Here is a 22415-nt window from a genome sequence, read left to right as displayed (position 1 = left end):
CTACCACTAGCTGTAAAACGAAACATGTTGCTGGGTGAAAGCGAGACAACGCTATACAATTCGTAGAGCGGCATCTCACTTCATCAATTGGAATAGGTTTACTTTTAGATGTGATGGTAGGCGCTTTGAATTCTGGTAAGGTGTTGAAACTCTGAATATTGCATTATTAACAGATTGTGGGAAGCTTAACTTATTTTAAAGGTTAATCTCGTTTGATTAACTCAAAATGTTCCTTTTGAGGGCTAAAGGAATTGCTAATACTGTTAATATACATAATAAGACTAGCTTTTGCCCACAGGCCCGCCCGCTAGAAATCGAAGATGATCCAACGGCAACATAGAGTCAGGATAGAAACTATCCTATGTGTTAATCTTGGTTAGAAACTACCTGTGTACCAAGTTTCGTTTATATTTCGTTCAGTGGTTTTAAGCGAAAGAATGACAAACATCCATGCATTTGTATGCATGCAAACTTAAAATTTTTACGTTTTTAATATTAGTAGGATTTCAGTTCAAATAAGAACTTAATTCAATGTTGTACGAAGACAAGTTTTGTGCTAGAAACGAGTATTGCTTCGGTGCGATTCGAACCAGGTACGGAACTCATTATAATATCCAGCAATTGTTATTTCAAATAGTCTTGTTAACTTTAATTGTGCCCTTGTTTTAGAGTTCTTATTATTTATTGGTTGACGTAAACTTACACTTCTTTTGGTTTTTGTACTTCTAAGGTTGGCAATCTTGGTGTGTCTTTTTTACAAAGGATTGCTGAAAAAGTAACCGCCTTATATACCTACGAGTTTCATCATCATCATTTCTCTGCCCTTATCCCAATTATTATTTGGTGTCGGTACATGTCTTCTACTTCCATAACTTTCTATCTGACGTCATCTCCCAAGAAACTCTTTGCAGCCATATCGTTTTTTACACTATCCAGCATTTTCTTGGTCGTTCTCATCCCCTATATCTATCCACATCCTCATGAATCTCACCGTCCTGTTATATATAAGAGGTATTTTTGATTAAGTAATCTTTATTGTTGTTGAAATTAATTATATTTTTTAACAGCCAGACCCACAAACATCTCAGCTTTAATAGGGTACCGTCTTTTCCTATCGAAAAACTCCCTTTAACAACTACATCTCAACACCCATTGACACACGCAAAGAAGTCCTAATCTGCACATTTCACACAAAAGCCACCATTTAACACTCACTAAGGAGGTTTCCATTCTAAATAGGCGCTAAGTCTTCACAATAGGCCGACATTGGCGCCACCGTGATCCCATTTGAAACAATAATTTTCTTTACATAGGGGTGGCGCGTAATGGAACAATTAGATCTAATAAATGAATGTCATTTTTTGTTCGAAATTAGATTTCTTTTTTTGTTTTATGTCGACTGCCATTTATATTATAAAATGGATTATTGGGATTCGAATACAATGAGTATTCTTAAAAAACGCATTGCCTACGACTGTGTGTCATAAAGCATGTTTTTTCGGATCTCTTGTTTGTCTCATGTTTTGTCTTCCTGATAATTAGGCAAAAAAAATATTAAAAACAAATTTTGGTTCCGTATTTAAAAGGTATGTTTTATCATGAAAATTATATTTTTGTTACATCATTTCTAAGTGTGCATGCTTTTTGTTTCTTCGCCAACCTTTTCAACATATTGAATGCATGTAAGTTGACCTTTAAAACGGTTTCGTCAATAGAACTTAAGTACTAATTCATCAATCAACGTCTAAAGAGTTAGGTAAACATTTTTTTATTCGCTCAGAAGTTGATAGTATAGCGGAATGGCGTTTCCTTTCAATTTCGGCTCTAATTCGAAACAAAAGCCGTCCGGCACTCGCGCGCTCAGAATCCATTTGCAACAATCATTTAGGGCCGTCAACTGGTAATTGATTTTGTTACCGACTTTTTTGTTTTTCGGTTTGGAATATAAGGTAATTTTTTTGCTAAAATATGTGACTATGAAGGATTAATGGTTATTTGCGCTTGGAATTTAGTGTTGTAACGGTATAATGTTTAAAAATGTTTATTGGTAATGCTTAAAATGTGAATTTGTCACTATTTTCAACCGACTTCCAAAATGAGTAGGTTCTCAATTCGTCAGTATCTCTTATGTTTGTTACTTCAGAACTTCGAATAATTACCAACAATAACTCATTTCACATCATTTGACTGCAACTCACTGTGTTCGATGTGTCGCCGGTTCGCTCCCCGCGTTGACCAAGCATTTGTGAGATCCACGTATTCCCTGCACTGGGAATGATATTTTTAAAACCTGCCCTGAAACTGGGGACGGGAGTCGTTCAAAAAGTAATTATTGATCTATTGGTTAAGTGTTGGTTTGGGTCTAGATGGCTTTGTATGATATTATTGTAGCAATATAATCCCAAATATTTGTAGTAAGCGTTAATTATTTATCCAAATACATTCATATTGTTAATGTATCTGTAGCTTTATTTAATTCCGTATACTATTTTAAACCACATTGCAGGTAGTTAGTATAAATGGATGCCCCGATTGGAGACATCGTAATTACGCGTGGTTAATATAATGGTCTGTTAATTATTCGTTTGACAAATCAATGGCTCTTTCATTTAATTAGAAATGTAGGTCAAGCCTAATAATGCGTTTGAAATAATTTCTATATTATTAATTTTTGGCAGGCTCTGAGGATCTTTACGCATTACAATTGCTACGCTTAGCCACGCGCCGACCAAATGTTTGAGACGTTATACAGCCGGTTAGGTTTACTCAACAAGCTTCTGATGCTATCAACTTTACGAGGAGATGGGTGGCCATATGGAAGGATTCTCCTAAATGACAATAAAAAAATCTGTGAGGATCTCCTAGGGGGCGGTCCTAGGAGGACTACTTGTCAATTAATGGACAGCCACGGGTTTATGATGAAGTTTTTTAATCATATCAATTGCTGTCGTTTTGGTCTAGTGGTAAGTGGCAATGACTACTGTGTCAGAGATTGTGAGATCGATTCCCACCTAAGACAAAGGTTTGTGTGATAAGCATGACCATTTGATCCGTGAGTATTTAGATCTGTTGTAGTATGTTCATAGTTTATGCTCTAATAAGCCACAAGCCTTGCTTAGTTTGAGACTAGATGACGTTTTATGAGTATTTAAATCTAATGCTTTGGACATATCTATAAGTACGACACAAACCTTACTTTAATAATAAATCATAAATAGGAACAATTTACTACTACTTGTAAAATAATGTTGTTAAGCTACGTGACCAGAAATCAGATATCAAAGCATCGATACTGATGGCCCAACATAGCCTCTTAAAGTTATACTGCTGTGAGGAAAAGAGATGTCGCTCTACGTCGTGTAAAGCGCTGTCACTCTTCCACAACTGCAAAAATATTACTTTGAAAGATGAAAAGCCTCCTGGTCTATAAAACAACACAGTGTGTTGTTCTAGGATTTTGGTTTGGGGGGCCGGGAGTTTTCGAGACGGTATAAATTGCGGCAGTTTTAATATTAATGCTGTGATCTGAAAGCTGGATAATAATATAGTGGGCTTTAGTTTTTGTTCTATTGGAAAAATTTGTTGGCTAATATTGGAAAGTGTTTTTTTGATTCGACTGAGAAAATTTTGTAGCGCTAGGTACCAACTGATCTTTTCATTATAATATGTATTTTAATAACAAATATTTATCCAGTTAAGTAACGATTTAACTAAATCGCTAAGTCATTTAATGTATCTTAGCATTATTAGACGAACAATAAAGCAAAAACAACAAAAAAATATTAAGACAAAAATGTAAAAAAAAAGTTCTGCAAAAATAAACAGGTGTCAACCCTATCAGTCAGTCCGGAGACCAATTACCGGTTTCTTTCACACAAAATGACGTTTTCATTTACCTCACTTTTCATAAAATATGAACGTTTTAAAAGGATTAATAACACCCTTTAATTTTTATAAGAAAGCTTTAGATATGCCTTAAACTTTATAGAAAAATGCATTAAAAACAAGGCTCTTTCTTTCTGCTTTTTGTAGAAAGTATGACCCTTACAGTTACTTTAAATAAAGTTAAAAATAATATTATTCGTAGTTTTTATGCAATGCATTTCTCTATTTAATAAGTAATAGAGTTTTACTACAAAAGTCGAATTAGTCCGTCAGACACGTTATCAATTTATTCTATGCTATTTTATAGGTGTCCCCTATATATAATTAATCTGTGATTGAATAAATATTTTGAATCACGAAATTTTGTGAAGTAAATTTATTAAGAAACGCCATACATATACGCTATATAACATCATTTACAGCAAGAAACAAAAAAACCGCAAATAAAGCCACGGGAATCAGCTAGTTAAATAATAAATAATATTATCTCCGCGATAAAAACCTTCAGCAAAGAAACTTAAACTTAACAACTGTTCACTTTCCACTAAAAAAAGGCGATTCGTAGAAACTCTTTCAAGCCATCAGTCTTGTTCTAACGACTATAATTTATCTAACTCTTTTCCTTCAGAACCATATCCTTACTCCCAAATCGTGAACTAAACCTTGCGGTTGTGCGAGCGAGACGGAACTCTACGCCGCGTAGTGCTCTCTCGCTTCCACGTCAAGTATGTTTAAGGTGTATAGCCTCCAATGTGTTGGTACATTTGGTACGATGTCATTCCGTCGCAGAATGACATCTCAGCAAGTATATTGCGTTTCAAGTTTTCTCATAAAACATTTGGATAGCGGCTTTGTGAGGCTGTGTTATTTGATGAAGATATGTTGTCAGGCGTCGGGTTTTAAGAAGGAAAGAATGCTGTATTGCAAGTATTATATGCAACGTCGTTTGCGATAACAGCTACTCAGAATAACATTTTGAAGTTAATAAGTCAAGTAATCTTATCTAAGAAATCACACGTCACGTCGAGTAAGAAATTACGTTATAAAAACATGTATAAAATAATATTGTTTGTTTGTAATATTGGAATACCATTTTCGTACTTCACTCATATGATATATATGTTTTTATTCTTGACTGCCTGTATGTTTGTTTGTTCTGGTTAATCTCTGAAATGGCTGGAGAAATCTTGAAGCGACTTTTATTAACATGTAGCTGATGTAATAAGGAATAATTTAATATACTTTTATTTTAAAAAACCTTCATTTTAAGAAAAAATATTCGTTTTCATTAAATTCCACGCGGACAAAGTCGCGAATACAATTAGTTTTTAGTATAACTGTTGTATTCAGCCAGAATGTACATGTGACTACATTAGCATCTCTTTTATGTTATGCGGCAAACACTGCAGTCAGATCCATTGTGTCTCAAACTTTTAAGTATGAAATATTTTGTATGATATTTCAAAATGTATTTCAATTTTATTTCTAAGATAAAAACTAAGTTATGTACACATATTATGCGAGAATGACATATATAACATATAATGACATATATGACATATAGAATATAATATATATATATATTTAAAAACCTGTCTTATCTGTATTTCGCAAACCATTTGTCGAGGTGATAGGAGCATTCAAAATTGCGAGAAAAAATCTTGACTATGAAAATTTCCTTTCTCTTTTGGTACACTTTAATGTCATTATCCTTGAAAATAATTACAGCGATATGTATTTGACGATATATATTTTTATGAAGCGCACTCTTGGGAACCATTTGGGTTGCCATAAAAATAATGTTGCCAAGTAATGTTCTGATATTTTCGATACAATACTTTTGTGGTGTATTCCAGATATTTTACCGTATGATAAGTAAAAAATGTAGGTTTCTTTTGATGTACTGGTAGATCAACCTCGATTGCACGGATAGCCGAGTGGTTGAGGTTTGATACCCGTGGTGGACAAAGTTTGGGTGATCCACGAATGCTTATCCTGAGTCTGGATGTATTTTTGCGTGTGACTTAAATGTTTGGCTTTGGCTTTCTGACATTTGGCTATCCATACAGTCAATAATTTCAATTAATTTACAACGTTTCATATATGTATGAAACGTTGTAAATTCTTGCTGTTCTTTATTAAAAACTCAGATGAAACTCCTAACAGTGTCAGATAAGTATTTAAATATATTTATTTTAGATACACTTTATGTTAACATTTCACAGTTTACATAACAATATCATATTAAAAATATTTTATGATGAAATTAATTGTACAAGCGCCAGCTGTATTGTGAACATGGCAGAAACGTAATAAATCAGCATAATTAATTTACGTTGACTTGTGTTACGACTGCGGTACTAGTGATGTGCCATTCCAGCGCCACCAGGCTAGCTAACAGCTGGTTGGCGATTTCAGTTTCTAATATTTGGTCCACGTTTACTTGCAACTTGCCTATGTTTAGACAACATAGCCGTGATGACCTTGTGGTTAACTGATTATACGACGTGCAGGTCGGATAAAAACGCAGACAAATCACAAATCCCTCTTTTTCTAAAGTATAATTATTTCTCACTATAATATTCTTCGTTATAAATAGACAACCTATTAGACAATCTATTTAGCTAATTTTGCCCTTAAACATTATAGCTGTAAGTTTAACGAAGGCTTAAAGGATGTAAACGGAACCAGAGAATCGAATCTAAGTTTATAGTAGTATTTTATTTTAATTCACAAACTTTTTAATTTTATATAAAAAATTGTTAGTTAAGAAAAGGGATCAAAAATAAAAATTTTACGTCTTCATGAAACCACGACGTCATCCAGTGTAGCCAAGACTCGTTCATTCTCCATTACCAGAAGTAATTACTTTGTAACTGAAGAATAATTTCATCCTCATTCTTCACTTACAAAATAAAACTCATTATCAAATTGCATCCGTCAAAAGGAACCCATAACTAGATTTCGCCGAATGATCGGCTCTTCTCTATAAATAGCGGTCGTTTTTGACAACCGGCATTCGTCTCGCGGCCGCGGTGTGCCAAAACCCCGGCCTGCTGTAGTCACATTAACTAGGTATTTTTAGATGTTAAAGTTCATGACAACATAATTATAAAATCAACGGTCGTGTAGAAAGATCTTTTGTTTTATTGTTTTGAGGTTAATTGGGTGCTTTTTTGCTTTTACTTACAGACTACGTCTCAAAGTTATATTTATATGGTTGCGGAAGCGTGATAGCTATACACCGTGATTTTTAGTCGTCTTACAAAAGCAGCCCAGTTCATGTATCCAATGACTAGAACACGTTCATGATAAAAAAAATAGGTATTAATGAGATTTGAACAAATTTAAAATTCAATTTTTATTCAATATTACGATGCAATTCGTAGTCTTTTAGAAACACAGCTCTGTTGCGAGCGCGGTCCGAGCCTTGTAACAATGGTGAGGGGCGCAGACGGCGTCGTTTTTATCATTTTTAAGAGTATATTTCAGATTTCTCTTGTTTAATTTTTCTTCGTACTTACTATCTTAGTTGATAAAAAAAAAAAAACGCGCCTAGGGGTATTTTACGTCGGATACATGAACTGGGCTACTTTTGTAAGACGACTAAAAAATCACCGTGTATGTGGCGTAGAGCGGCATCTCTTTTTTATACCCGCAATGATATTACTTTATGACGTGGTGCCTGGTGCTGATCTAGCCCACAGTACCTATTCCACGGCTGGGCAAAGGCCTCCCCCAAACCCTTCCACAGAGTAATTTATTAATTTAAAAATTATTTACTTAAACGTTTTGAAGGATTTCATAATATTTATCGAACAACGTGGGTTCTTTTCTAATATGAAAATCAATATCACATTTAATGCCTAATACTTTTAATTGCTCATTTACAGTCAATTTAATACAAAAGTAATTGACTATTCTTATCTAAACAAAGCGACGAGCTCATTTCACTATCTCCGCAGCCACCCCCCCCCCCGGGCAGTCTGCGTTTGACATTTAAGATTCCTTAATGAGATCGGATTACCGGATTGAATTAATTCAATCCCATTCAAATGTCAACGTCCTTTTGGTGCGGTAGAAATATGATTTATATAAAAGGTAAGGAAAGGAAAATTAAGGAATATTGAGCCCCATCAAATGCCTAAGGAGTCAAAACACTGACACCAGGTTTAAGATCAACCTTACAAAGAGACGAAGATTTGTAAATGGCATTTTAAATCTTTTTATTTACGGGGTTTTTCTGAGTAGAAAATGTCACCCCGATGATTGATACAGATATTTTTTAAAATTAACACTTACATAATATAATAATATAACTAGTGGCCTGCACGCAATCTTATGGCTATTATCATAATGCTATAAAGTATTCTAGCCTCGTCCGATAAAGGCGAGGCAAAAATTCTATTATAGGAGCCCGCATTGGCACTGTTGGAAAAAGCTTGTCTTCTTCGGACCCCGACACGGACACACTCCGACAAGATATGATGCACATCTTCAACAATGCCACAAGCATCGCAATAGGGAGAATTGACTCTGCGCATCATAAACCCAAAACTATTCAGTGGAATATGTCCGGATCGAAGTCTCAAAGCCATCACAACTTCTTCTCTTGTCAACCTTCCCTCACTGAACCAAAGCATATTTTAGATCCTGTATAACAAAATAACTGAATACATTTTATACATAAGGATTAAGCAATGAGCTTTAATAATTTTGCCATAGCACGTAACAAACAAACAACTGTTGAATTTAGTCACTGAAGTACATAGTATTATTTAGTGGTATGGTTGTTGAGTTAATGATCTAATTCAATGATCTTAGGGTCAAATCCACACCACTGTATTTTCAGATTCATAGGCATACCAAAGCAATTATCACTTGCTAAAAATGGAGAAAGAAAACTAGGTGAGAAAACCAGCACACTTGAGACTTTTTTCAGGGTGTGTTAAACCTTGTCAGAGACCCATTGGCGGCTTCAGGTACATCAACCATTTTTTTCTCTAGCCCACTGTGCCCCACAGCTGGGAAAAGGCCTCCCCCAAATCTTTCCACGAACCTTAATCCTAGGCTACTTGGAACCACCCCTGTAAGCGTTTAGATCGTCTTGCCATCGCTTACTATGCCGCCCAAGAGAACAATAAAAACATTAAGTTTCAAGGCCACGCAATCTTATTTCATAATCAACTACATTTTGCAGAGTATTTAGGCGCCAGGGCGGTATCCTTTGTAATTTAATCCAACCCTTGAACCGTTAATTGCTATAGGGGCGCCGCTTTCACAATTAATATTATACTCGTCATTTTTGGGTCATTTTAATTTAAGGCTCGTTTGACCGAGTTATGAAAGGATAATTTCATAATTTATAATTGATAATTGCTAGGTTGTGGAGTAATTGTATTTTGTTTGAGATATTTAGACAGGCATAAATTTATAGAAAATTCTTGGTTGTTATTTTTATAATTAGAAACTCAATTGCTCCAAAAATCAAATTGCTTGTTGCTCGTCAATCAAACTCAGTCTTTATTTTTAGTTGTTTTATTAAAGAGACAACAGAATTTTGTGTATATGTATTATGTTTCTTTATGTTAAAAACTGGAATCCTAAAACGCAAGGCTCTATAGATGACATGAAAGCATACTACGCGCATAATGTATCTTTTAAAATCCAACCGCTTTTGGGGTTAAAACGGGATGGCAGTTAAATGGCATAAACAGGACGGTAAAAACAAACGTGACTTTACGCGGTATCTTCGAAATTTGCCCTTCATTAAACGAACGATATATCCTTACAATACCAGTTACATACAGTTATAGTATATTTCATCAATTCAAAGGATTACTGGGGCTAACGATGTCCGATCGCCATTTGTTCGTTCATTTAAATTAAGGAAAGAGCTATAGAGGCTTGATTTAATTAAAGCCCGATCGTTGATTCGTTTCTAGAATTGAACGGTTCTAACTTTATATAAATACTAGCTGTTGCCTGTGGGTTCGCCCGCTACAAACCTATCGCTTCTGCAAAAGTAGTCCATAGTACACTTATGAACTAACAATGTCCCACAAAAAAATAAAAACACACAAAACAGTGTGACTGTGAAATCCATATATGTATATTGTAATTTGAACATTTGTTTACTGAGTACTTTAGTTTGGTTTTTAAAGATGGAAAAAAATGCATATTATGTACACACTAGCTGTTGCCCCCAACTTCGTCCGCTTGGTAGGAATAATTGAACGGAAGCCCTCGAAGATGAATATTATTCCCCGTTTAGCCAAATTTTCTATGGTGTCTTCGCTCCTGTTAGTGGCAGCGTGATGTTATATAGCCTAAAACCGTCCTCGATGAATGGTTTATTGAACACAAAGAGCATTTTTCAATTTGAACCAGTAGTTCCTGAGATTAGCGCGTTCAAACAAGCAAACTCTTCAGCTTTATATATTAGTATAGAATAGAATATAGTTTATTATAACAAAGTTTATAACATATTAATGAAATAATGATTTATTAAAACTAGGCTATCACAGCTTGACTACATCTACACCAATACGTTTAATACTACTCTACAACCTGGTTGTACAGTGTATGTATATACATACATCAATATGTATAGGCCTGTCACACGATACCAGCATTCAGGATGATATATGATTCGGACATTGATAGGTACCGCACTGTCACGCTCAATGATTAGTTATCTCGAGGGAGAATGGAACTAAATACAGACTAAATAAAGTACCTAGACTGTAGATAGACTTTTGTTTTAGATTAGAGGTATATTTATTTTTTAGTTTGTGATGTAGTAGGCTACTGCCCCAAAAAAAGGGGGTATATGTGAGTTTATATTAAAGCTATCATTTCGATTTTCTTAAGCTGATTTCTATGTTTGGTCTTGGTTTATAAACCTAACATCACCTAGAGTAAGAGACCCTATATTTTCACGTGGAAAACAGCTCTTATTAATATCTAACGAAAAAATATCATACTTCCACGTTCAGGAATAAAATGTCGCATCTACAAAGACACTCAGACTCAGGACAAGTACCTATTCGTCACACAAATGCTTGTCCTACGCGGGGATCGAACCCGCGGCACGTCGCGAACTATGGTTATGCGCGTAGTCACAATACTACAAAGCTCGTTCCAATTTTTAAAAGACGAATATTTCCATTTCTTTTTTTAATTCCGTGCCCATTTGCTACAGCATAGTATAGTATAATATTCAATATCAACTCACCGTACGCAAGAATGAAACATCATCTTGCTCGCTCGCTCCTCCCTCAGCTTCCGCCATCTTGTTATCTCAGTCGACTGTCAGTGCGTTACTGCAACGTTGCCATAACACTCGAAATGCATCACTGTGGACAATGAAAACAACGATCAGATAAAGATATAAATAGATTTCTTAAAAAATGTTTGAAGAAAAAATCAAAGATTATTTATTTGACAATTCTTTATAATATCGTGAGAATGATTTACATTTGAATTTTGCAAAAATTTACTTTGTATTTATCGGGATTGTTCGACTAGTTTCGGACCTACCCGGAACGCTTAATCGTGAATTGACGAACTGGAAACTATAATATATTCGAACTATCTGAACAAATACGTGAGTAAGCCATTGCATCATTTACATAATAATTTGAAAAGGACACAACTATAGATAATCCGAGGAACATGATTACCCAGCGACATACTTTTTCTTTCTAGACACGTCTACTTTCAGACATATTTAGACAATTTAAGAGACATCAATTTTCAGACCCACATATACATTTTTCATGCAAACTGAGAAGCAACAAGGTGAAGTCGTTAATCTTACATTGTGTACAATTCATACTCAAGTTAACCGTATATACAAGATTTATACAATGTATGCTTACGATATTGTGAATTTTATGTCCTGGCATCATTTGTACGGTTCAGTAACCAAAGGGAAAAACCCCATCCTGAAGCAATCCTATTTCATTACTGAGGCTCTGCTGTCTCTACATCTGTTTGTCCTTCCGCGACCAGGCTGTATCTTATACGCCCTGATGGCCAGACTGTTGAATTTTTTACCTTGCTTATTTTTACACAACACTGTTTACATATTTCCCTTCCATAAATGACATATCCATTATATCATATTCAAGAACCCATATTCTGTATTATCCGTAGTTACTACACATTACCAATAGAACTGGCAAGCCACCGCTCATGAATACGGCATACCAACCTGTTGTGCAGCCCTCACATAATTAATACCTTCGTGATACAGCACTTCTGCTGCTAAGGTTTTAGTCAGCAATTTATTAGGCCTAGCACCACTTCTTAAAAAATAAAATTTAAGGGTAACTACAAATTTATTTGTAAACCAACTTTATAACTAGTTTGCTTGACATTTAGCTATATTTCGACCATTTTTTTATTTTTTTGTAAAACCTTCCTCAATACAAGGATTAGGTTCCTTACTGGAGTTGTTTTTTTAATACCGAAGAAAACATGAGTCGTTCTTCAAATATCTCATGTCCACACCTTATGACTGGCATCAAATCAACTTATGTCAGGTTTTGCTAGAAACAATGATTCGTCGTATTTTTTTCGATAGCTGATAAAAACTTCTCATTCCAAGAAAACAAGTTCATCTAGAAATTAATAATATAATAATAACGCCTATCTCATTTTTACTAACAGTCGAATCGACGAGTTTTGCTCGCTGTTCCACAGAAACCATTCGTCAGCGTGACATCACGTTTTCCATGAAATATTTACGTTCTACGTGACATTTACGTCACACACCTCGTAAACTTTCATCGCTTACAGCGAAGATGTGCTTACAAATGGATTTTTGGATCCTAATTTTATTGTACGAATTATTTTTATTACCGTTCTGAATTCTTTTGTTTTATTTCTTGACTAACTTTTTCCCGCAGTTCAGTTTGATGAAAAATAGATGTCCCAATTTCAGACCTACCCAAAATGCACACAGAATTTCATAAGAATCGGTCAAGCCGTTTCGGAGTTCAATTACGTACACCATGACACGAGAATTTTATGCAATAGTGACATTTTACTTACTTACTATTTTCTAGCTACAATCATGATAATGTTCCGGTCGTCTATGTGTAACATGCTTTCCCCTAAGGACTGTGCCCTTGAGTTCGCAGCACACTTTACAATATTGCACTTTACAGAAATTGTAATGGCTTTCTGTATGTTACAGGTTAATGCGTCTGAAAGTATCAACCTGAACTCAAATATAATAAATTCTTTTTTAAACTAAATTTCGCTCTGAAGCCAAACATCATCAGTCTATATTTGTCCACTTCTGAACATAGGTCTCCCCAATTGCATGCCATCGAGATCTATATTCGGCTGCTCGTATCCAGCCATCTTGCGCAGGTCATCACTCCACGATTCCTGAGGACGTCCTACTCTACATTTACGATCCTGGTTTACAAGAGCCCCAATGATGGAAGTTGCAGGTTGGCCACTCCTTATACATGGGACCACGAAAGACAATATAAACTACCGCGATGACGGTCTCCGTAACCTTGAGGGCTGTCAGTAGTTTGCCAAACGGCGTCCGAAGGCGAGGCGATGCCCTAACCTGACCCTTGCACACGTTAATAATAACCGACCTTGTTCCGCTCTAAATGGTTCAATGCCAATCGCGTAATTCATTAGCTATATTGTGTCGGTAAGTTTTAGTTCAGTTAGTGATTAAATGGAAGTGACGTTTCATTTTTTTCTGCTTTAAATAACTTGCGTATAAATACTTAAGTTTAACAGACCTTATTTCGCAGGGGTTTCACTAACATTTAATTCACGTACAAAAATAAAGATTTGAACAAATGATACCACAAATGCTTTTTCTAAGCTGAGATAAAATCCGTGACGCGTTGAGTACAGTGAGCCATGGAGAATAATTATACCACTCGGCTCTTTTACCAAATGAAATAGCTTGTTTCTATGTAAAAAGGTTGTGGGCTTTACGACTAGGGTAAGAAATTGATTCCTGTTCAAAATAAATAGGACCACCGTAAGCCGCAGAACAAGAAAACAGAACGAAGGGAGGCCTTTGTTCTACAAAGGGACGCTAATAATTGAGCCACCGAGTCTCCACCTGGAAATTTCATGTCATTTTCATGTATTGACAGTTGCAGGTGCGTTAGTTAACCATGGTTTATGAAGGAACCATATTAGCTTAGCATAGCAATAGTAGTCCAAATTAGTTTTTTCTCCACAGTGACTTTTCAGAGCAGGGTTATACGGCCCCTGGTAGATGACCTAATCTAATTTTGCATCAAATTTTAGACCAAAATTCTCAACAAGAGCTTTAAAATATGTTAACCCTGTGTCCCCGTAACTTACGAATATTTGCCTGCAACCTAAATATTTAATAACCCAACCACGAGTATATCACTTTTAGTACAAGGCATTGCAATTACCTAACGTAGTAATTTACATACCGGCAGGAAGTCAGGTACTATAAACTTAAATGTGAAGGTAAAGAATTTTTAGCAAAGGTCATAGCATTGTACAACATTACGACCCCTAGGAACCTACTACGAACTCATATGGAAAAACTGTTGCGACAGTGGAAGCGAGAGGTAGCTACGCTTATTGTAGAGCGCTGTCTCACCCGCACAAAAGCCAGGATTGGATTAACAGCTCATAGTTCAGGTACTGATTTATTTGCGAGAATCGCTGCACAAGGATTTTATTAGCACTGCACTGTATTCGGCTCAGATTGTGTACAGTTAGCAAAGAAGAAATACGTCTGCGGATTTTAGTGTCGTAGCCGATAAAATTTTACTGGCATATTTATGACTGATATTTAAAACAAGCTTGGAACATTTGGATTCCAACATAAATGATGGATAATTCTGTTCTGTCAGTTCTTTTTTAGAGCAAAACTAACCTATTTTGAATAAAAGATTACTTGCAAGAAGCACTTCTTATTGCTACTGTGTTTTATGACGGCTTGAATTAACAAAGAAATTCGTCAGCGTTAGTGACAGTGAAAATTATGTTTTCTTACTTTCGTAGACCAATTCTTTAAACTAAATGCCATTTGCATAAATGGCATTTAGTTTATTAAAATTGTTACCCAAAATTAGCCAAAAATTGTTACGCAAACAAAAACAGTTTTATTTTACTTGTTTAATCTTTATATATTTAAAGCCATTATTTACAATAGTTTATATCAATATATAACGTAACGATTCCCATTTAAGTACCAAAAGGATTTAATAGTTATAACCCCTTTCCGCCTTTTTCGCAGCCACAATCTGAATTTACGACTCAAACGGAAAACTTTTAAGTTTCTACGGATTAATTCGTTCCAATTCGGATAATTTTGTTCGGAAGTTTGTTTGATAAGTTGTTTTCATAAGTAGTTCTAATAACTTATATTATTGAGGTAAAATAATAGGTTTACTAGTCACTAGACAGCTATTGCCGATTGTTTAAAGTTTTTCGTGTCATCATATCGATTGGAACCTCGATTTTCATTGTTGTAACTCTGAAAACGACATTTAATTTTTTACAATCGCTAAAAAAAGATTAAGTCTTATCCCCATCTACCGTATACCGTCTATAAATAAAAAAGCCTTTTTTAAAAAGCTAAATTACCTTCAAAAATGTGACAGTCGTAAAGAATTTCGGTATAAAATACAAAAGTTCATAAAAAAGGAAACACAAAAAGTATCGGATATATCCGCAACGCTCTGAAAACTGCAGTCATGTTAAATTGGAATACGATACATCGTAAACATGTCGCAGTTATACACAAAAAACATTAACTTTGCGATATTTCCATGAACCTGTCTACCAACATAACTTAAAGCAAGGCCGTTATCGTTGGGAAAAGAGACGGCACTACAAAGTTAAAATAAAAAGTTTTTTATTTCAAGTAGGCCTTGTTCAGGCACCTTTCGAAACGTTAGAAAAAATGACCCTCCTTGGCGGTCCAAAATATTAATGATAAGTAATCCTTCAAACATAAAATTAAAGAAATCGTCTACATTATTATAGTAAGTATAGGAAAAAAACCATGTGGCCCAAGACAGAGAATAGAAGGATTTGGTGGTAGTGCGAAATAGTGGGCTAAGTAAAAAAACATAATCCAATGAAGAGCAAAGGAAAAAGGAAATTCGTACATAATGAACCAGCATCTCGTAACACTATTGTAACACTTAACACATTGCCTACAATTTATTCCATAGCAGGTGTATTAATTATGTCATACCACTTAACTGTCATGTAAGGAAATAATAGCAGTAACAACTCATTATGATTTAGGACGACGCGGTGACTGTATCAATGACGCTGGGGAACACATGAAACCGTTGAGTATTTCTACGTCATGTAGCCGTGACAATATCACAGCTGCAAAAGTTATCTTTTAAAAGGAGGTCAAAATTAAAAACAAAAGTTTTTTTATTTCAAGTAGGCATTTTCTGGGCACTTTCAAAACGTTATGTACTCTAGGTACGGTATTTACTCTAGGTGCACGGTTCCAAAATGTCATTCCTATGGAGTAGAAACTCTATAACTCTTTGAAAAATAAATATGTACAGTTAATACATTTTGTATATTATCCTTTTGAGGAGGTGGTCCTCAATATCAATAAGAAAATTATATTAGTAAAATAATGGGAACTTTAGTTTTTCAATAAGAACCTATTAAGATCATCATACATAACGTCTACATAAATTAGGTTATAGTTTATTTAACACAATCAACAAATCAAATCAATCAATGAATCGAACTTTTACAAACCACAATGTAAATTGAAACATCGAAAAAAGATAATAAAATAAACGATTCATAATAAGTTGAAATTACTTCTATCGGTTCTATTGTTTCATATTAATTATCTCAATTTATTTCAACCTTAAAGATATTTTTTTCGCTAATGGGGTCTCTATACACTGCTATTGTTCAACTTTTAAAGTAAGTAAACGTATTTCAAGTGTAACAAAAATACGCCTATTCCAATTCTTACTAATTGCTAGGCATTCTTTGTTTTACCGCAACATTTTCATCGGAATACGCATAAATATAGGGTAGGCATTCTGTCTGAGCCCCGAGGCTCGCATCCATCATCATCAGACTCTATTTTGACTGTATGAATAAACCGTTTGTAAATTGTAGGCAAAAACGTTTTTGTTATTCATTTTTGTGCTAAATCATATTTTCAGGTAGTTGTACCCTTAGACGTTTTATTTTTGGAGTAATGATGGATGAGTTAGGTCGATTTTTTTAGTATTACCTGTTGGTCTTATATCTTAGGTCGTTAGTTCGATTTTCACCCACGGCAAACGTTTGTGCGATAAGCATTTGTTCTCTGTCTGCGTGTAATTAATCCATAATATGTAAATAGAAATATACGAGTATAAGTATGTCCATCAGTAGTCTAGTACTTGTAAAACAAGGTTTGCTTAGTTTGAGACCTGATGGCGTTGTGCAAAAGTCTTTGAATATTGTATTAATTAGATCGTGGCAAAAATGTAACGGAAACGACACACTTTTTGTCAACTGCCAATAATATATAGAAGACCTCAAATCCTAGCAATGACCACAAAATATTTTATCTACATGTAACATGTAGAACAATAATCATACACCAAAGTACATTTAAATTATTTCACTTGAATAAGAAAAAGATTCCGACGTAATTTTACTTTTCAACCAAACTCTGCTCGAATGTATTATCAGTCACAATACTTCTCAAAAAGACCGAAGGAACGCAAACCATCCCAAAAATTTTTGACAATACGTCCAAAAGGAGTATCAAGCTGCTCAATATTCCGAATAGATGAATTCATGCACAAACGTGAATAAAATTCAAATTAATGGATTTGTATTCGTGGGGCGCTGTGAAAAGATGAATCGCCACCCAATCTAATAAATATTCAGATTCCTAGGAACGTTTTACCGGAGCCAATACTATATTGGAGTCGAGAGATTGAAAATTCTTCAGTAGATTCCTTTTCAACAATAGTTTCTTATTTTTTATCACTTTAAAATTGATTTATCGTATCAATATTTTGAATTTTGCGAGTCAATTGTAGAGAGACTTAAAATTAATTTTTCAGTATCATTCGAAACTTTAATATCTAGTTAAGCGGCTCCAAAAATTCATTATTTTAGGGAACAAAAAAGCTTCATGCTTATTATAATAACTTAACTCCACGGAGTTTTTAGTGTTTTAACACTAACCTTGCCAATGCAAGATTAGCGTTGCCATCTTTAGCATATCAACTATCTAATACGCAGGTGAATGGGCAATGATAATTTTGATGTGGATCGCAGATGCCTATGATAGCATAGATCTCCTTAGATTGGAATACAAAGTATTTGATTAATAAGCTATTTGGACTTCCAAAGGCATACTTTAATCTGATCTAATAATTTAATTTTTACTCTAAACCAAATTAGTTGTTTTTTAAAACTTTCTCGAAAAACAACCAAGCCACTTTAATCTGGGGTAATATATGTATGTATATGTAAACAAAGTAAACTAGCACTATACTGGACAATTTCACTCTATCTAGTTCAAGTGTGTTCCTGAGTACCTACAATAGTTTCGGCTCTTTGACAATAGATACTCTCTCAATGTCAAGGAGGACAATAAAAAGGTCCTCAGTCCCTCGTACTCGAGTAAACAACCGAGATATTTATTTCAATGTGTCATCACTAACGAAGCGTCTTTGGTAGGTACAGTCGACAAAAAAAAAACGAAGATTTCGAAATTATGAAGATTTGTAAGCAGGCGATGAACTTAATATTTTCGAACTAACAAAGAAATATATACAGGCTTGTAAATGTGTTTTATTGATGACAGTACCTTTAGAAGGCACAAAAAACTAGATCACTAGACTTTTTTGTTGTTTATTCTTTTCTGGGTTGATGGAAAGAGGGTAGGTAATTGATAGGCGTTAGCCGGCGAAGTGAGAAACTAAAGACAATAGTGCCATTGTCTTGTAGACACAGAAGAATAAATCTGAACTATCTTCGGTCGATGAAAAAAATATATTTTTGGACCAAATATTTTTTTGTAATTATAATATAATATATCCTGGGACAACTCACACACGGTTATCTGATCCCAAGCTAAGCAGAGCTTGTGTTATGGTAACCAGACAACTGATAAACTTACTTATATATTTCTAAATACAAACATATTATAGATAAATTACACCCAGACACCAGAACGAATGATCATGCTCATCACACAACATTTGTCCTGGGCGGTAATCGAACCCACGATCTCCGGTATAGCAGTCAGGGTCACTAACCACTAGACCAACAGGCCTGTCAAAATTCTTTTAAGGCAGAAATATAAATCCTTTTTCTAGTTTACTTATTAACGTTCCTTAAATCTCAACGATTTAGTACTTCTCATAAATCTTCAACACACGAGATAATCTGAAAAGGCATCATTTGACCGCTTGTAGCTAAATCTATGAAGACTCAATGAAAGTTAAAAGGAGGTTTAATTTCCGTAACATCTTTGTTAAGCAAAGTTACTGTCAGGCCTTTGTTACGACTTGTAGTCAGTTCTTTTACTGTTTTCTTTTCCTTTCCTTTTCTTTATGTTGGTTACATTTCCTGAAAAGGAATCTATACTAATATACAAAGCTGAAGAGTTTGTTTGTTTGTTTGAACGCGCTAATCTCAGGAACTACTGGTTCGATTTGAAAAATTATTTTTGTGTTGAATAGACCATTTATCAAGGAAGGCTATAGGCTATATAACATCACGCTGCGGCTAAAAGGAGCGAAGATACAATGGAAAATGTGGAAAAAACGGGGAAAATTCTAACCACGTGGACGAAGTCGCGGACAACAACTAGTAGTGAATAAATTGACAGTTACGTAGGTTGTTTAAATGCTATAAAAATGTTATTGCTCAGGACGTGATACGGTTTTGATTCCTTAGTAGGAAAAGTCTTTGTGATGATCTAAAAATGCTTGTTCTACGTCTAGATTTTCGTGTGATTTATATTTGTGAAATTTCAACAAGATAAAAATAATTACTAATAATTTACTTTTTTATGTTTTGTACTGTTGTAATTTGTAATATGTAGATTTGCATTTATTTATATGAGCTTAGTTAATTGCTATGTAAAGATTTTATCGAATTGCCCTACATTTATAAATAGAGCTATTGATTTAATTACTTAACGAAGTAATAGAACTAGCACATAGATTAAAAAATATAATCATTGCAGTTTAAAAATGGAATACAGAAATATTGGTACGAATTTTAATAATGGCAAATAAATAATTATTTTTACAATGAAGTTATTTATTTTCACAATTATAATGTATGTTCTCGTGCATCAGATAGGCAGTCGCTCCTTGTAAACACTGGATCCGGTAAGTGTGGAAGCCGACGCCGACATAATAGAAAAAGCTAGGCTTATGACGACGCGGTACAATTACATGTACATTTTAAATATGTATGCTAGCGTCAATACTTACTCAAAATACCTTCTCATTAATAATACAATGTCTTCAACACTTTAAGCAACTCTTATAAAGTTAAATAATAAATACGAATATATAAGGAGTGAACGTGGCACTACGATCATAAAGTAGCATGAAAGTATGAGTGCTACGAAACTCAGATTGCCGTAGCGATCGTAGCAACAACGTAGCTTTATGCTACGACTTTCACAATTAAATTATTTAAGATATACAATGTCTACATTTATATTCTTGGAATGTTTTCTTTTATATCTTTTCTTTTATCATCTTTTAGAGACATGTTTGTGTGAGTTGACGTGATTACTGTTATTGGACGACTTTGACCACGTGTTACGTTAATACAAATGTAGAATTTCATGAGTTTTTAACATTCTACTAGATTTTGTTGTAATAAAGATGATAGTTTGTGTGTTACAAGTTTATTTATTCATCCTAAGATCAAACAAATTTTGCTAAAATTTGGTTAACGCAAATCAAAACATCCTTTGACAAGGATTAACAAAACAAAACTTTGCATTAACATAAAACTCATATTTCTACCCATTTAAATACCTAGACCATAGCAAAGTACCCGCAGATTGCATAACCGACCCGTTACTCCAATCGCTTTGAACATAACCTAATCTCTCTAAACTCAGAACATAAATCCCGATGATACGGGAACTTGCATCCGGCAGTTAAAGCCTTAGACGTAAGTACCACGAGTACAAGCTAACGGTTTAGCACTCTTGTATTTGAGCCACGATTTGGATATCTTCCTCATTCCTATCAAGTTTAAGTGCTAGCACTTGTGTATGTAGCATTTATAATTTTTCTCTGTTTTTCTCTCTCTCGTGCTAATAAGTTGTATGTCAATCCTACTAATATTATAAACGCGAAAGTTTATATGTATGGATGTTAGTTCCTCTTTCAAAAACAACTTAACAGATTAAGACGAAACTTGGTACACAGGCAGTTTATCATCAGGATTAACAGAGGATAGTTTTTATCATTTTCGATTCGTAGCGGGCGGGGCCGCGGGTGTCAGCTAATATTAAGAAACGTTAACGGAAAAATTAAATGCTAGCGACCACTGATGACCTCAAAAATAACTGATTTTAAAATGTAAATAGTATGCATAAGTATCAATAATTTCGTTGATTTTCCTTTAGTGTTCTTTGGCTTGTAATTAAAATATTATTTTATACTTTTTAGTTCAATTGTATATATTGTTAGTGTAGTCTTGAAGTCGGTTTTTATTTTTTTCCAAAATTAATTTTATACCGTCTCATATGTTGTCACTTTTGCCTTCTACAATTAGTCTGAACACATAAAGGAAACCTTTCAAATCATTAAGCTAGCTTTGTTGAAACATTTATACGTGATTTACCTGTCCAAAGAAATTGCGGTATATTTCACCGCAAAATTAAGTCCAGTTTAAAATTTTCGCCGCCAATTTGACTTCACAGTAAACCATGGTTAATTACGCGTATAAAGTACCTACATTTGCATACAGAAGTTTATGTTATATTCGTGAATTGCAATCATTTTGAGCTTTTAGTTTGAATAACTTAGTGTAATTGACAACTTTTTTACGGACTTCTTTAGTTGGTACCTTATCTCGAATTGACTTTAGATGATAACTACGTATGATACTAACTACTTTAGCGGATAATATTTGCCATACAAATATTACAATGTAAATATTCACATCTTACTCCATAACACATATTACAATTTCAAACTCTTGGTCAGTTACCTCGGTACCTTAGTCGCTAGTTCGATTTCTGTCTAAGATTTAATTTTTTTGCTGTCATTTTTTATTGATATTTGGTGATTACATATCCTCAGATAGGCTGGTTTCAGTTATAACATGTGTTCCTATTAGCCTGAAATCAATGATTGCAAAAACTTTATCCAAAACATTTCAATGCTGGCACAAAACCAATTTTAACTTTTGGATAAATTGGAAAATGTTTTAGACATTCCCCGAGGGATGTCTGTCGGAAAACCAGCTTTCAATTTATCTGGTTATGTTAGCTAATGTTTTGACATGTGCTTCTCATT

The 22415-nt window shown here is 34.4% G+C and overlaps 1 protein-coding gene across 1 annotated transcript in view; it reads right to left on the bottom strand.

Moving 5' to 3' along the window:
- LOC113505095 (ryanodine receptor) overlaps positions 1-22415 on the bottom strand; it is a 145452-nt gene that overhangs the window by 96928 nt on the left and 26109 nt on the right. Inside the window, 1 exon segment of the mRNA XM_026887609.1 lies at positions 11123-11243. Within this exon segment, the coding sequence (XP_026743410.1) occupies positions 11123-11179 (57 nt within the window). The 5' untranslated portion in view covers positions 11180-11243.

This window comes from Trichoplusia ni, chromosome 24 (genome assembly GCF_003590095.1).
Source record: "Trichoplusia ni isolate ovarian cell line Hi5 chromosome 24, tn1, whole genome shotgun sequence".
Classification (NCBI taxonomy): Eukaryota; Metazoa; Arthropoda; class Insecta; order Lepidoptera; family Noctuidae; genus Trichoplusia; species Trichoplusia ni.
This window is presented reverse-complemented; position numbering and strand designations above follow the sequence as displayed.